The sequence below is a fragment of the Cydia fagiglandana genome, chromosome 23 (assembly GCF_963556715.1).
Source record: "Cydia fagiglandana chromosome 23, ilCydFagi1.1, whole genome shotgun sequence".
Taxonomy (NCBI): Eukaryota; Metazoa; Arthropoda; class Insecta; order Lepidoptera; family Tortricidae; genus Cydia; species Cydia fagiglandana.
In genome coordinates this window covers 475,995-492,321 of record NC_085954.1, presented here as the reverse complement: position 1 = coordinate 492,321, position 16,327 = coordinate 475,995, and the positions used below count along the sequence as shown (strand labels likewise).

The window sequence follows — 16,327 nt, the reverse complement described above, 5'->3', positions numbered from 1 at the left end:
AGGAGGTCAGTTCTAAACACAGGTAATTAATACAAGTGTCTAAATGCGAAGGCCGGAGGCCGAGCTCCGCGTAGGGCCGAAGGCCCGACGCCTGCAAGATATCAGTGGTTAAACACAGAACTGACAGCCAGTGCCCTGTTTATCAAAAGCTTGTAACTTGTAATACAAGTGGAAGTCCCTTTCTAACAAAAGCTGACAAAAAGGGACTTCCACTTGTATTACAAGTTACAAGCTTTTGATAAACGGGCCACTGGACGCTTCGGGCCTTCGGCCCTACGCGGAGCTCGGCCTTCGGCCTTCGCATTTAGATACTTATACTATTGTTCTGTATTTAAGTATTAAGTACTAACATCCTGGACGCTTCGGGCCTTCGGCCCTACGCGGAGCTCGGCCTTCGGCTTTCGCATTTAGACACTTGTACTATTGTTCTGTGTTAAAGCACTGACATCCTGGACGCTTCGGGCCTTCGGGCTACGCGGAGGTCGGCCTTTGGCCTTCACATTTAGACACTTGTACTATTGCTCTGTGCTAAAGCGATAACATTTTGCTAAAGCTCGGCCTTCGGCCTTCGCACTTAGACACTTTGTACTATTGTTCTGTGTATGTAGTTGAATACGGTACCCTAAAAACAGGCAAACAACCTCTGTAAAATGTAACGATGCGAGCGGTACGGCTACCATCAGTTTGGCATTGACATAAACGCTACCGTGGGCGTGAACGTAATTTACTTTCTATGCATCTCGCTCGTACTGACATATTAGTGCGAAAGAGATATACCTATAGGAAGTAAATTACGTTCACGATATCGTTTATGTCAATGCCAAACTGATGGTAGCCGTACGGAACACTAAATGCCTCGAGCTATCTCGGACTTGGCCAAATTATTTATTTAATAAAAAAATACAACGTATGATAATTTACTATTTTTTATATATATATATATTTACAGAGATTCAGAGGATAGCCGTGGTCGTATGCCACTTTACCTTAAAGTTTATAATCGTGGTGCTGTAATTTCTCTTTTCCATGAGCATATAATATATATATAGATATCAAGCATTGCATTTTGAACGTTTATTATTTTAACAATTGCCGGCTGCCTACATTCTTGTTTCGAAAGGCGTGTGCTTACACAATGTAGGTACACAATATTTTTGGCGTTTTATTAACTCTTCATCTCTATATTTAAATGTGACGTTATCTATGAAAAGGGACCTTATTGTCGATGGCGCTTACGCCCTTTTTATTGATGCTCCGATATAAATACAATGACGCGCGTTGCTGTGCGGCGTAAGCGCCATCGACAATAAGATCCCTTTTCATAGATAATGCCCCAAATGTTAGAACAACAACTCAATTTTCCTCTAGGTTAATAATCTCAATTCCCGGAAAACGGAAAAGCGAGATCGTTATCAAAAACTAATATAAACAGTTAATTTATTGGAGAATCCCGTACAGAATTAAACCAGTTGTGTATTATCTGGTATTATCTGGATTATCTGTAATCACGAGACGCTATCGTAATTATAAACTAATCCTTTGGGTCGCGGATGACTTTTAGCGTAGGTAACCCTTTAAAATTTACCTTTTACTTAGTCTATATGTAAATTATAATGTTTAATTGGGTTTGTGGTAGTAAAACGAGCAGTGGCGTGCAGTGGAGATAAGACTTAAATCGGGCTCTAGAAGAGTCATTCTTGAAGGAATGTAACGCAAACTATAAAAATCGGCAACTTTTTTTTTGGTCATTTTGTATGGACTGCCTACCCTAGTGCCTACCTTTTTTTGTATGCACTGCACGCCACTGAAAACGAGTAAACCGCTTGATTTTGATTAATCTAACTAGGGTAGATCGATGCAAATTGAAACACAGGGTGAAACGGATCAAGATGAAAAACCCGTTGACATTTGAAATATTCCATTGATAAAAGCGCACTAAAATTTGCACCGTACCTTTCTGCTCTTACCATGCAATACCTGTCATCGAAAATTTGTGTATATAGGTATAGTTAGTCAATCCAAAGTACATAAATAAGAACAAAAAACTATACTCATATTACTCATCCTAGTCTCTTGGGTGCAAAGATAATATGATTCTCTCTGTCTCTGTTTGAAATAAGACAGTCTTTTGACAAAATATACCGATTTTTTGTGGGATCCAATTCGCCCTGCAATTCGATTGTCAACTTTTAGTTAGTTTTAGTGTATCCAAAGGAAAAACATAAACCTAATAACTACTGTGTAATTATGACCCAATAAAACAAGTCAACATGCAAGTCGGCACGAGCGAATTACACCACAATATACCTATTTGAATCCGGGATTACCTGATTCGTCTCTCAAATTACGGGAAACACCTCGAATATTTGTGGTCAATGGGTTTCCCTTGGTAATACCAGAGTTTGTAGACACAGTGGAGACAGTGTTTAGAAGGTGAGACTAATTTGATTATTTTCACTAATAGGGTAGTAGACTGCATGACTAGTCAAATCAGTTTCTTTTTTCGAACAGTCAAAACGATAAGCCGCTATGGAATCTAAATAAAAAACAGAACGATAACGTCACGGTCATGTTACCTTCTCTTCAATTTTTTTTCGGATTTATTAAATATAAATTGTGTATGAAAATAAAGGCAGTCTACGTTTTTGTATTATTTTTTACGGTGTTTTATTCCGTGCATGATATGAAATAATAAATTTTAAATATAGGTACCTTCTCTATTTATGCGATTCCCATAGTTTAACACCAATCGTTACGAATTTCCTACTTTTCGCATTTGTATCGTAATGTACCATTTTCTGTTCGCCGTGCGACAAGCGTCAACTTTCAGCATTACTATTTATGTATTTAGGTAGATTTTGCTGTCAATCGATAATTAGCACAACTTTAATAAATAAATGCCCATTACTTACACATGTTTGATCAGCGCTGGTCCGATTCTTTTTGTCAATAAAATAATCACTTATCGCTATTATCTGTTAATTATCGTTTTATCTTGAGCGATAATATTCTAATTCGCTCGCTTAGTACGTAATATAGGTAAGTTAAAAATATAGAATTTTATGCCTGTACTTAAATTAGATTGGAAACGAATTGGTTCGGGGTCTTCTTCTTCCTCGCGTTATCCCGGCATTTTGCCGCGGCTCATGGGAGCCTGAGGTCCGCTAGACAAATAATCCCAAGAAGTGTCGTAGGCACTAGTTTTTTTGAAACCGACTGCTATCTGACCTTCTAACCCAGAGGGTACACTAGGCCTTATTAGGATTAGTCCGGTTTCCTCGCGATGTTTTCCTTCACCGAAAAGCGACTGGTAAATATCATTGCGCCCGCTTATGATCAAAATAAAATGATCATAAGCGGGCGCAATGCTCTGACAGTTCTGACACTGATGTATGTGAAAGATGTTATAATATATTTTACGTTTTTTCAATACATTTCCTAAATAATAAAAATGTAATGATGTCATCACATAATCTGTGCTGTTACGCCATTTTGCACCTAAATACTCCTTTAACTCCTTCCAATACAATACAATTTAATAGCACCGTATACACATCCAAGCAATAAAGTATCATAAGTACCTACTTACACGCACAAAATATACTTAAATCGAGACCCGTTCATACAAAACCGGGCCAAAGTCTGACCTACAAACAAAAACTCAACAATACTTACAAGGGACATAAGTACGAAAATTCTTTTTTCTTTTTACACGTTCTTTTATGTTCATTTTTACGGGACCGTTAAATTTTCGTCATCTTTATGTATAATCAAGTCTTTCGCGATATTACGCCTTTTTCGAAGCGGGCTGAATTTTGGAATATGCTTTTTATCGTAAAGTTTTTAAACTATCAAGTCATTTTTGTCACTTTCCTGAAATATGTACATTTATTTCACAGGCCCACGTTTTACTCACGACCTCAAAATTAGAGATATTTAAAATCGTCTCTCAAAAAAATTCTGATTTACCAAGCAGAATGTTGTTTTGCTGTGCAATTAGATTTTAGGTTAGGTTAGTATTTTTAATATCGTTTAACTAATATCCTTAAAAATAACTTAATTTTTAAAGGAAAGGAAAATGATTACAAATATTTTCGTCTTTTCGCCTCTAAATTACGAGACAAGGAAAGTTTAGTCGGTTTTTGAAAAGAGAACCCACGCCAAATTAAGTGAAAAATGTTTCCTGAAAGCACTTTTTGCAAAGTAGGTCAGATCATTCTGTCCTTTAACATTTACGTTTACTAGAAAGAAACAAAATATAATAAAGAGTACTTACCTTTTACTCCCAGTTTAATTTTGAAACACGTTATTTAATTTTGTTTTTGTTTTGTATATTATTTAATTGTAGGAATATTTTGATTTAAAATAAAATAGTGAATAGGTAGCTAAATTTTATGCAACATAACTATGTCGATTCTTTGAGTTATGTCACTTTACCCACGTGCGTTTAGATAACTAAGCCAGTGTCTGATAAGATTGAGTAATTAGGCGAATACCTTTATATCGTAATCATTGATTTACACTTAATTATGTGTATATTACATATTCCTTATCCATTTAGGCGTACACTATAAAGCAATGAAAATGGGAGTTAAAATGTTTTAGCTAGGATTCTAAGTGACAAAAAAAGGTCGAACCTTTTTTTTCTTGATTAAAGCATGAAACTTGGCACAGTTGTTCCTTATATCAAAACAAGCCGATTTCGATCGGTAGCCCGAAGGAGCCCCCCCTCTGGGGCCCGAGAGGGGGGGTCAAAGTACCGCTCCGCCCGGCTTCATTCTTAAAATTCTAACAGGCCCCGTTTAGCTAATAGGTCATATTTGGTATCAATTTCGGATAAATTAATGACGTAGAATTCATTTCTGGTATAAAAAAATAGCAATTTGTAGAAAAAAATAAAAAAAACTCAAATTATCTAATTTTTCAAGTTTAATTTTTGTTTCTTATTTATTGTCAAAATTAAACTGCTTGTATTTTCTACATTGAAAAAATATGATGATAAAGGCTATTTAATACAGATTTTAAAAACATAACTTTTACATATCTTCATTAAGAGGAAATTGCATAAAAAAAAACTTATATCGTCTCGCGCCGGTGAATACCTTTTTACCGACATCGGCATCGATATAGATAACATCCGAAGTACACACTCTGGAGACCGATTAAAAGTATTGTTTATTGTTGTAGATTCCATTATAAAGATAGAAAAGCGTACAAATATTTTTATATGTGTCGTTCAGTGAAAAAAGGGACCTTGGAAAAAATTATCACAGAGCCTCGCGTTTGTATAGAAGCATACTCGTAGGTATTTAGTTAGTGCCAACCACTCCATGGACTCCATGGTCGCTGTTCTCAATAGGGGATATTACTGCAATGTTCTGCCGCCAGAGTGCAGCACTACCGACTCTAGTAAATTCATAAACTAACTTATACATACTGTACCTTAAACTGTTTTTTGACATATCACAGACAGTAAAATATGACATTGATGCATCAAGGCGGTTTGTTAACAAGGGCCTACCGGTAAACGCGAAAATCAAAATTAAGTTATCTGCCTCTTTATCGAATATGCAAGAGTGATAGAGGGATTAGACAACGAAACTTCGATTTTCTTGTTTCGCGGTAGTCCCCCAGATTGTGACAGATAGTGGTAGTGGCACTACCTACGCAGAGTTTTGCGTAATATTCCCTATTAATAAGAAGTAAACTATAAGTATTATTTAATCTACTTACTTATTACATTATACCACACTTTAATGTTGCGTCTTGTGTATTAATGCAATTCCTTCCCCCGACACATGAATGGCTACATTTCATCATTCACGTATATAATATATGTCAGTTTCAACCATATTCTGGCCACAGCAGGGTTGTCAGAACAGTTTGGAAACAGTCATCTGCTCCTTGCTTCCATTCCCAAGAAGACAGACTGAGCAAGTTTAAAGACGTGCCGGGGGAAGGAATTGTATTTTGTAATACACAAGTCACAAAATTAAAGTGTGGTATAATGTAATAAAAAGATTAAATAATACTTACAGTCTACTTCTTATTCATTGAGAACAGCGACCATGGAGTCCATGGACTGGTTGACACTAATTAAATACGAGTATGCTTCTATACAAACGCGAGGCTCTGTGAATTTTTTTTCCTAGGTCCCTTTTTTCACTGAACGACATATAAAAAATAATATTTGTACGCTTTTCTATCTTTATAATAGGATCTATAAAGGATCTACAACAATAAACAATACATTTAATCGGTCTCCAGAGTGTGTACTTCGGATGTTGTCTATAACGATGCCGATGTCAGTAAAAAGATATTCACCGCGCGAGACGATATAAGTTTTTTTTTATGCAATTTTCTTTTAATAAAGGTAAGTAAAAGTTATGTTTTTGAAATCTGCATTAAATAGGCCTTAATTTCATATTTTTGGTATGTAGAAAAACCAGGCAGTTTAATTTTGATACTAAATAAAAAATAAAAATTGCACTTGTAAAATTGGATTTTTAAATTTTTTTTAAATTTTTTTCTACAAATTGCAATTTTTTTATACCAGAAATGAATTCTACGTTATTGATTTATCCGAAATTGATACCAAATATGACCTATTAGCTTAACGTGGCCTGTTAGAATTTTTAGAATGAATTCAGGCGGAGCGGTACTTTGACCCCCCCCCTCGGGCCCCATAGGTGGGGCTCCTTCGGGCTACCGATCGAAATCGGCTTGATTTGATATAAGGAACAACTGTGCCAAGTTTCATGCTTTAATCAAGAAAAAAAAGGTGTTTGCACTTAACATCCTCACTATTTATACGACAACGGTTTCACTCACTTGAATTTTTAGTCGCTGTATTGTATTGTTGTAGTGAGTGAAACCGCTGTCGTATAAACATTTTAAAATATGTCTCACGAAAGTTTAATATCCATCCATCCTTAATATTCCATCCTTACTTGGTAGCTATTCCACCAATTCGCACGAAGCGATTCTATAAGAACACGAAAATAAAACAAATAACTAACTAAGAGTGAACAGGCACCTTCTGGGCGAGCTTGCTCCATCGTAGGCCACGTCTACGCCTCGGCTAGACTGTGGCCATGAGTAAGCCCATTCATAATAAAAAAAAATATAATAATATCGAAAATGGGAGTTCCCATTCAAAGAGACTGGTTTTTATTATATTTTGGTGTATGTTATTTCAGTCACCTGTACTAATATGCTGCTCTTCGAGGGCCGCAAAAATATGTGACACGCTCTTATGGCTCTACAAATAAGATCGTGTCAGATATTTTTGCTGTCTTCGTTGTGTAACATATTATTGCAGGTGAATGTTACATGAATACTGTTATAATATACATGCTTTAATCACGATAGAAATAGTGTATTTTAATCTATCTATCTATCTATCTATCTATCTTATATCTATCTATCTATCTATCTATACATATAATAAAGCTGTAGAGGGTCGAAACTCTGTACATGGAAGATATTAGAAAAAAAGTTGGCTGGGGATACTTAGAATCGATAACAGAACACGTTCCAACAGTTTTTAGAATTTTTGTCTGTTTGTCTGTTTATCTGTTTATCTGTTTGTCTGTTTATTTGAACGCGCATCACGTGAAAACGGCTGAACGGATTCTGATGCAAACTTTACTAATCTGTCGAGAAAATCTCCGGCCAGGTTATAGGCTATAAAAATTCAACCCCTAAAAGGGGGGGTAGCCACAACACCCGCTTGATTTAAGTTTGCCCCTGAATCTTATGGCGCTACTTAGGGAGGAGGGGCAAACTTTTTTGAAATATGTGCTACCACTATTGAGTACCCTGGAAAACTAACAGATGGCGCTGAATTTAATACGTAGTGACACGAATAAGCCACCGAGGAAGGATTTTGCCAAATTAACTTTATGTTTAGAAGACCGGGTATCAACAAATTTAATTGAATAATTATGTTGATATAATAATACAACAAAATTAAACAAATTAATTGCCCCTAATTGCACAGTGCCGTCTTTTTACACTTCACGACTGCCCAAAAGAAAGACGAGTGTAGGTATATATTTATTTATGTGAGTTTCTTTATTCCGCCTTAACTTCTGAATGCCTTAACCGATTTAGACGTACGATACATCATAAGAGTACTTACGTCCGCCATTACGCCTTCAGCGCGAAGCATCGGGCGTAACCCGACGCACGTGGCGCGCTGTACCAGTTCCAAAGCCGGGCGCCTTAGGCGCCCTCATACTCAAAGAGTCGGGCGTAGACCGTGGTATGTGCCACGCTATACGCTTACCTAATCCGGGCGCCTTCGGCGCCCTCATACTCAAAGCATCGGGCGTGACCCGACGCACGTGGCGCGCTGTACCAGTTTCAAAGCTGGGAGCCTTCGGAGCCCTCATACTAAAAGAGTCGGGCGTAGCCCGATGCACTCATACTCAAAGCGGCGGGCGTAGCCTGACGTACGTGGCGCACTGTACGCGTTCCATAGCCGGGCGCCTTGGGCGCCCTCATACTAAAAGAGTCGGGCGTAGACCGACGTACGTGCCACGCTGTACGCTTACCAAATCCGGGCGTCGTCGGCGCCCTCATACTCAAAGCATCGGGCGTAACTCGACGCACGTGGCACGCTGTACCAGTTCCAAAGCCGGGCGCCTTCGGCGCCCTCATACTAAAAGAGTCGGGCGTAGAGCGACGTACGTGCCACTCTGAACGCCTACCAAAGCCGGGAGCCTTCGGCGCCCTCATACTCAAAGCGTCGGGCGTAATCCGACGTACGTGGCTCGCTGTACGCGTTCCAAAGCCGGGCGCCTTCGGCGCCCTCATATACTAAAAGAGTCGGGTATAGACCGACGTACGGTACGTGCCACGCTGTACGCAGTGTACGCCTACCAAAGCCGCTTACTGACACAGACTGAATTCCACGCGGGCGGAGCCGCGGGCACAGCTAGTATTACAATAAATGGAATTTCATTTGATGATTATTAAAGAAATTAGAGCGAGTAGAAGTTTTAAATACATAACGTCTACAAGCTTTATTTTATACATAATTTATTTTTGTATATATAATTTTTAACAACGAAAACTAGTATCAGTGAAGATATATTGATATATTATACGTTTCATACAAGTTTCGTATTAAGGGTTACCTTATTGTCAACATATGACAATGTTGACAATGGTATAATATTTAACTTTATTACACAATAAAACGAATAAAGAAAATGAATCAACATGCGCTTAAACATCAGCCATACATTATATTTAATTGCTAAAATTCTTTCCCACGTAGTCATATAATCGAGATTTCAATGAGGAAGCAAGATCTGAGTCAGTGAAGGAAAATGGATAGGCGCTGGCGTTAGCCTTATACGAATATACGTACCTGGGGAAACATGTATAAATTCCATGTATGACTCATGATAATATGTCGTCGGGTGACAAGCAAAAGTCACTAACTAACACCATTGAAATTATTGGACAATAAACCGTGTTACAAGTGTAATAAAGTGCATTGTTACTTTAATTTTTTGATAGTACTTAGTGACTTTTGCTTGTCACCCGACGATGTGCAGATGCAGATAAAAGTAACAATTAAGAAAAACCAGTTAAGAACATGTGATTGTAAGGCCTCGCCTGGGTCGCTCACTGCAACAAAGAAAATTCCGATAACGGTCTCATGTTATAGTATACCATATTTATCACAAATTTTGGAAATTCTGTGACTAAAATTCGTCTGTTAATAAACTACCTCTAGATTATTTACAGACGAATTTTGTTGCTTTGCAGAATCAAAATCTAATCGTGCATTACTATAAAAAATTATAACTCTAAACTAGGTAAGTGGATGTTTCGGTGAACAAATGTTTAAATTTATCACTTTGAAACACATACATTTTAACATTACAAAACAATACCGTAAAACGGGGTGAGTAGGTTTCGCGGGGAGAGGTGGGTTATGAGTGGGGAGAGAAGGTTTGAGAGGGGGGGTGAGAAGGGTTTTTAAGGCTACTGCTACAAAAAATAATGTATTCCAATTTAAAATGGGGCTATAGTAATACGCGTAATAAAAAAAAATCGATCCAACAATCTTCCAAAACCACCTTTGTATGATAAACCCTCTCACCCTAAATACGAGGCACTACGGCGTGAGGTGGATTTTCCTCTTTATCGTCAAAGTTATGAAATGGAACTACCCAAAATAAAATACAAACTAAAATACAAACGGCCGAACCACTTATTATATACACCATTCAGTTTTCACATGTAAAAATAAAATTTTATCGAGGTTTGAAAGTCAAATTTCACCCAACTCACCCCATTTTACGGTACTTTTTATTGCACATCTCACATACACATAGTTAGTTTTGCATTAGTGAATTATTTATTAAATGAAAATTAATGAATTATTAAATAAAAGTACCTAACTCTAAAATGTATTTGTATTTTAATAAGTTTCTCGGTAATTAGGCATTAAGTCACGTTATTAATGAATATCGAAGCGAAATAATAATTTAAGCAAATTATTTACTTGTGGTTTTTATGATATTTATTGATGTATGTAGGTAAGGGCAATGTGAATCATAAGAACCGAACTACTCATTCATTACTAATACAAAGTAAAAAAAAATATATCTGGGAGACCCAGCTTTGCTCAGAAAACAAATAAAAACTCTAAAACGCGCGTTTTTTCAGAGATAAGATCTAGCTTGATCGTTTTTCGCCCCCGAAAACCCCTATACAGCAAACTTCATCGAAATCTTAAGAGCCGTTTCCAAGATCCCCGAAATTTATACAGGGTGTTTGGTACATCGTTTGCCAAATTAAAACGGCAGATAGGTTGAGTCATTTGCTATCTCCTCAGGCCTAGAAATTATTGTTTGGTGCAAAAAAAAATTTTTCACTTCTATGACAGTTTTTCGTGTATTTAAAATTTTTACTTGCGTTGTAGTAAAAAAAACCATGGACAATTTTGTTTTTCTAGGCATGAGAAGATAGCAAATGACTCAAGCTATCTGCCGTTTTAATTTGGCAAAAGATGTACCAAACAACCTGTATATAAATAAATATGTATACAAGAATTGCTCGTTTAATAGTATAAGATATAAATGTGGACCTACACTGGAATTCAGAGAAATGTTAAAATCGCGATTATTCTACCTATAGTTCGTTTTTTTTAGCATTAGAAAGAACTTGAAGAAGGTAAGCGATCTTGACATGTCTTTTAATGGAAAAACGCGTTTTAAAAATCAATAACTACTACTTATGAAAGCAGAAGAATATAAATGATCGTATTAGATTCATAATTGTTACATATTTGCAGTAACTTATTTTTAAAATGTGTTTTTCAATTAAAAGACACATCAAGATTGTTTACCTTATTTCTAATGCAGAAAAAAACGAACTATAGATATATAACTTTAGTTTCTAGCGTGAACGATAGCACCTATCTCTGCAGCTGACTGTACACATTTCTAAACTAGGTACTTAAGTAATGTAATTTTACAAATATAGAATCACAATTTATTTCATTACAAAACAAAGAATTACATATTTGTGTGAACAACTACGTGTATTTAAATATAAATTGGTGGACTTACTAAAACTTAATCCTGTTTATTTAAGTACTTACATATGTACGTCATAACACTATGTTACTATCAAAATACGTCTGCGTCTTACAAAACATGTGTATCCTCAAGTGTTAGGTGCGTATTATAGGTGACCACAAATTATGACGTACCTACTTATGTAGGTATTACAGGATAAAACGCTGTTTACATTGAATATTTATCAAATTAATTAAATTAATGTGTATGGTCATATCATTTAATTTTTGCACCATTTCGTATTTTATCACAGTGAAAATTTGGTGCAATATCGGTGCGAGGCAAAACAGCAGACGAATAAACGGATAATAAGCAATTACAATCGCCACCCGCAACATCAGAGGGGTTGTAAGTGCGTTGCCGGCCTTTAAGATGGGAGTATGCTCTTCTCTTGAAGGTTTGAAGGTCGTATCGCAATATCGGAAATACCGCGGGCAGCTCATTCCACAGTTTAGCTGCGCGGAGTGTTCATATAGATAGATTGTCACTTTGAAAAGGTATAGTCTGTACCTTTAGGTATTTAAATATGAGTAAACAAAATCTACCCTCAAATGACTTCTTAAGCCGGTTGAGGGTAGATGAAAACATTACATGATGAAATAATGTAGGTTAAATTCAGGTCGTTCATTGACAGGTGGTTTTGTATTTGGTTGGTCAATTAATACATGTTATAACTACCCGAAAATGTGCAAATTACTTATTTACTTTAAATACCTAAAGATACAGACTATAAAATAAAAGTATGTAATAAAATAATAAGGGCCAAGCATAAAATACCTAAGTAGAGTCGCCAAAAGATATATCGGAGCGGCCAAGGTGCTCTCAAATATCTGTACACGCCTCTATTGTCAAGGCGTTAGAATGCGTGTTCAGATATATTTGAGCACCCCGGCCGCTCCGATATATCTGATGGCGACTGTACCTGCCTTTTGAATGACTACTTATAGTAAGGTGATCTTGCGAACTGCTTTGTTGTTTTCACATAATTATTGTGAACTATTCGATGTCATAATCTAGAGTTATAAAACTGCATCTCGTCACTTCTGCGTTTGTGGAAATGCCAATAAAAATACACCAATCACCTTAACTTTTTCATTTTCAATTTTTCATTGCAATATCAACCTTAACTCCCGTTGATAAGGCTTACATTCCAAATAACAAATGTCCTTTACATCGATTTACATTTTCGCTGTTCGTGCATTCGAAATACAAATAGCGTTAAGTGTTGTCAAGTATGTTTCAAAGTCAATCTTAACACGGAGTGCTAAGGTCTATATCTGAGTGGATAATAATGACAGTTACGTTGTTAGGTTTTCGAATGGTTTCGTTATTGCATGCGCCTGAGCAACTGAGCACGGTATGAGTCAAGCACGTGTCAATGTCAAATGCTACGGAAGTGGAGATTCGGCGAAGTCGTAGGTACTTCAGGGTGTGTTACTGTTTAGTAGAAATCCGCTTATTAAATTTGAGGTGTTGTTTAGGAAGTTGTATGTTCTTACAACTATATAGCTATTATGCTGAGTTGGGTCCATTTCGTGATGCACACTTATTGATGTCTTATTTCCTTGCAGTTGTTGTCTATACATGTTCGTAGATGTTTTGTGAACGTCACGACTAAATATCTTGTATATTATCTTAATATATATGTATACTATAATATTTGGGACTGTAGACAGCTTGCCAAACTATGTTCTTTTATCAGTAACGCATAGTTTTTTTTCCTTCTAGATTGGATGATGGTCAGTCGCTTTCATAAATTTCAGTGCTCGTCAATTGGGATTAGGTCGCCGAGCGGACCTTATGCTCCCTTAGATATTTGAGATAAAAATCCCGCTTTAATCCAGAAAGATGACGAATTACTTATATAACAAGTTTTCGCATAAATGTCCTTTACGCCAATTGAACCCAAAGGTATCGATATGGTAGGTGTGTCTGACGACCTACTACCATTACATCACCCTCATTTGCATGTAACGAGTAGGTGTAGGTAAGTACCTACTTGCCATGCCAGTCGCGTCACTAAGCCCGCTATCGACTTGTCATGCTACTGGCGTGCCAGTAAAGTCCTAGAGTGCGCTTGAATTTAGAGTTCAATGCATGTGCGAAACAAATCAAAGATGCTAGATGTGCCAGAATTGATTGACCAAAAAAGTAATAAACCCTTTTTGTGACTCAAGAAGAGAGAAAGCAGTGGTGGCCGAGTGGATATGAAGTCCGACTATCAATCCGGACGTCGCGGGTTCAAATTCTGGCTAGTAAATGTGTTTTTCCGATCTGTTCCGGTTTGTACGAAATGTCATTTGATATTTACCACTAGCTTTTCGGTGGAAACCTGCTCATCGTGAGGAAACCTGCATACTTCTGCGAAGAAATTCAAAGGTGTATGTGAAGCCTCCAATCCGCATTGGTCTAGCGTGGGGACTACAGCCCAAGCCCTCTCGCGCATGAGAGGAGGCCTGTGCCCACCAGTGGGACGTATATAGGCTGAAATTATTATTGTATAAAACCTAAACTAAGATCCAAAATATATGAAGAAAATATATCGATTAAATATATATCTGAAAGAAGTCCTTAGCACTAACTTATTCCTGTCAAATAACTGCGTAAAATAAAGATTATTAGCCGCATGTGCTTATTAATGTCACGTGCTGAGGTTAAGATCTCTGAGTGTCGGCGGAAGAGCCAATTTATTTAAGTGCACTTCGTTATTGCTGATCGTGTGCTTTAAATAGCAGCTGTTCTTTAAATATGTTTTGTCCTATAGTTGCCCAGAGGTTTTAAAAACGTTTTCCATCCAATTATATTTTGAATCTTTTCCCCGGCAAATTAAATTTTTTATTTAATCTAAATTGCATTTGGCTTGGCAAAAGTTGCGATTTTTTTCTGAAACTAAATAAAAGTGGCGCTTAAATTGATAAAAAAACGTCGTGTGAGGGTGAGAAAGGGAAAGGGGAAAGTCACTTGACCTAAAATTTAAATGGACATTGAACGTCATTATAGTAACAACAACTCCAAACCATACTAAATTGTTTCCATGTGTTACGTAGGAAGTGGCTTCCTCATAATTTTCTACAATTTCTTGTCGGACTTTAATTTTCATAGTGAACCCTCGAGGACCCTTGCGTGCGATTCGGGAAATGAATTGGAGATGCACTAGATATGAAATAGTAAAGATATGTGACGTTCTACGGCAAAAGGTACCATTGCCCCGACTGAAAATTAGAGCGACGTTAATAATAGCGTAAGCGCCAGCCCGTCATAAGGTACCTTTAGGTACGTCATTAGGTACCGCCTGTCGCTTCCAGTGGCGTTTAGTCGCGACGAATCAATCGCACAGTGACTAACGGCTGAGTCAGGTGTACAGCTGTGAGTTATCAGTTTTGGTGCACCGCAGTAATAATCATGGGTACCTCAATACATGGTTGTTGTTGTAAATCATCATAATCATGGGTGTACCGCTTATCTCAGATGGTAGGTGAAAAAGTGATTCTCTTATTGAAAGGCGCAACAGAAACTCAACTAATAGGTACCTAAATACTTACCCTTTTATTGTACTAACTGACCACCTGGATCAAGCATACACTTAAATGCAATAAAAACAAGTCACTTCATAAGGAAATTGTATACTATATCACCCGTTTACATCGCTCTTGAGTATAGTCCCACAGTTTCTCAACCGCATTGTACCAAAATAGGGCAAACAGGAAAACACTAGCAAATAGTGAATGTTTACTTTCTAAAATTAGTCATCGTGACTAAGAAAGGAGGCATAAATAGTAACCCGTTTATAATTGTGCACTTACACGTCTGTGTAAGTACCTTTATACTTATTACTCTTAATTCTAGGTATTTATTTTATTTCCGTAATGTGCAAGACGTAATTTGACCTACTTTCGTTGGTTTAATGTTATTTAATACCTAATGGAGTAATTATAATAATAATATGACAAATAAATATAATTCTGTGTAAGTTTATAGGTATGTTACAAAACCAGTTAGTAATAAAATCTTTTGCGTTAAATTCATTCGATTGATGTAACATTAGATACTTATAGGTAGAAAGATATAAGATATAGGTAGATTTATAATGATATCTTCAAAGTACAATTAAAGATATATTAAAAGTTCTTCAGGGTTATCATTCAACCAGAGTGCAGCCAGAAAAGTCATCCAGCAAGGTGGATCGACAATTTGGTTTAAATCGCGCTTCTCCTTTCTGTATTTTTAGTACTTCATACAGTTACTCTTCTCAGTTCATTAAACGTGACGTGCTGAACACGCCAGCCTGCTCCCATTCACTACCACTACGTGTCTGGTGTGAGGACGTGCCCTCAATGTGCGCGGGGTTCACCTCGAAGATCGGTTACGTCAGCCATCTTCGGGCGCACGAGCGCCGAGCTAACTAGGAGTCGAAGTGGACGCGTCCTCACGTGCCCTCAATGTGCGCGGAGGTTCACCTCGGAGATCGGCTACGTCAGCCATCTTCGGGCGCACGAGCGCCGAGCTAACTAGGAGTCGAAGTGGTCGCCATATACCGAAATCGGCCGGAAGGATCATCATCATTGCTCTTCTCAAAGTTGTAGATGTAGAGATCCTTAAAGAAGGCATATGCCGTTACCAAGCAAGTCTTTGACACATACATAATGATGCCCGAAACGCATAAGTCACGTTTCATACAGCATAATGATTTAATGGTCTTAAGGACAATATGGTCAACATGAATC

The 16,327-nt window shown here is 37.2% G+C and overlaps 1 protein-coding gene across 1 annotated transcript in view; it reads right to left on the bottom strand.

The window, feature by feature from the left end:
* The window catches only part of LOC134675736 (putative serine protease K12H4.7), a 55,033-nt gene extending 52,117 nt beyond the window's left edge, over positions 1 to 2,916 (bottom strand). The window contains exon 1 of the mRNA XM_063534046.1: positions 2,913 to 2,916. Within this exon, the coding sequence (XP_063390116.1) occupies positions 2,913 to 2,916 (4 nt within the window). The remainder of the gene's footprint in view (positions 1 to 2,912) is intronic.
* Positions 2,917 to 16,327: the final 13,411 nt, after the last annotated feature.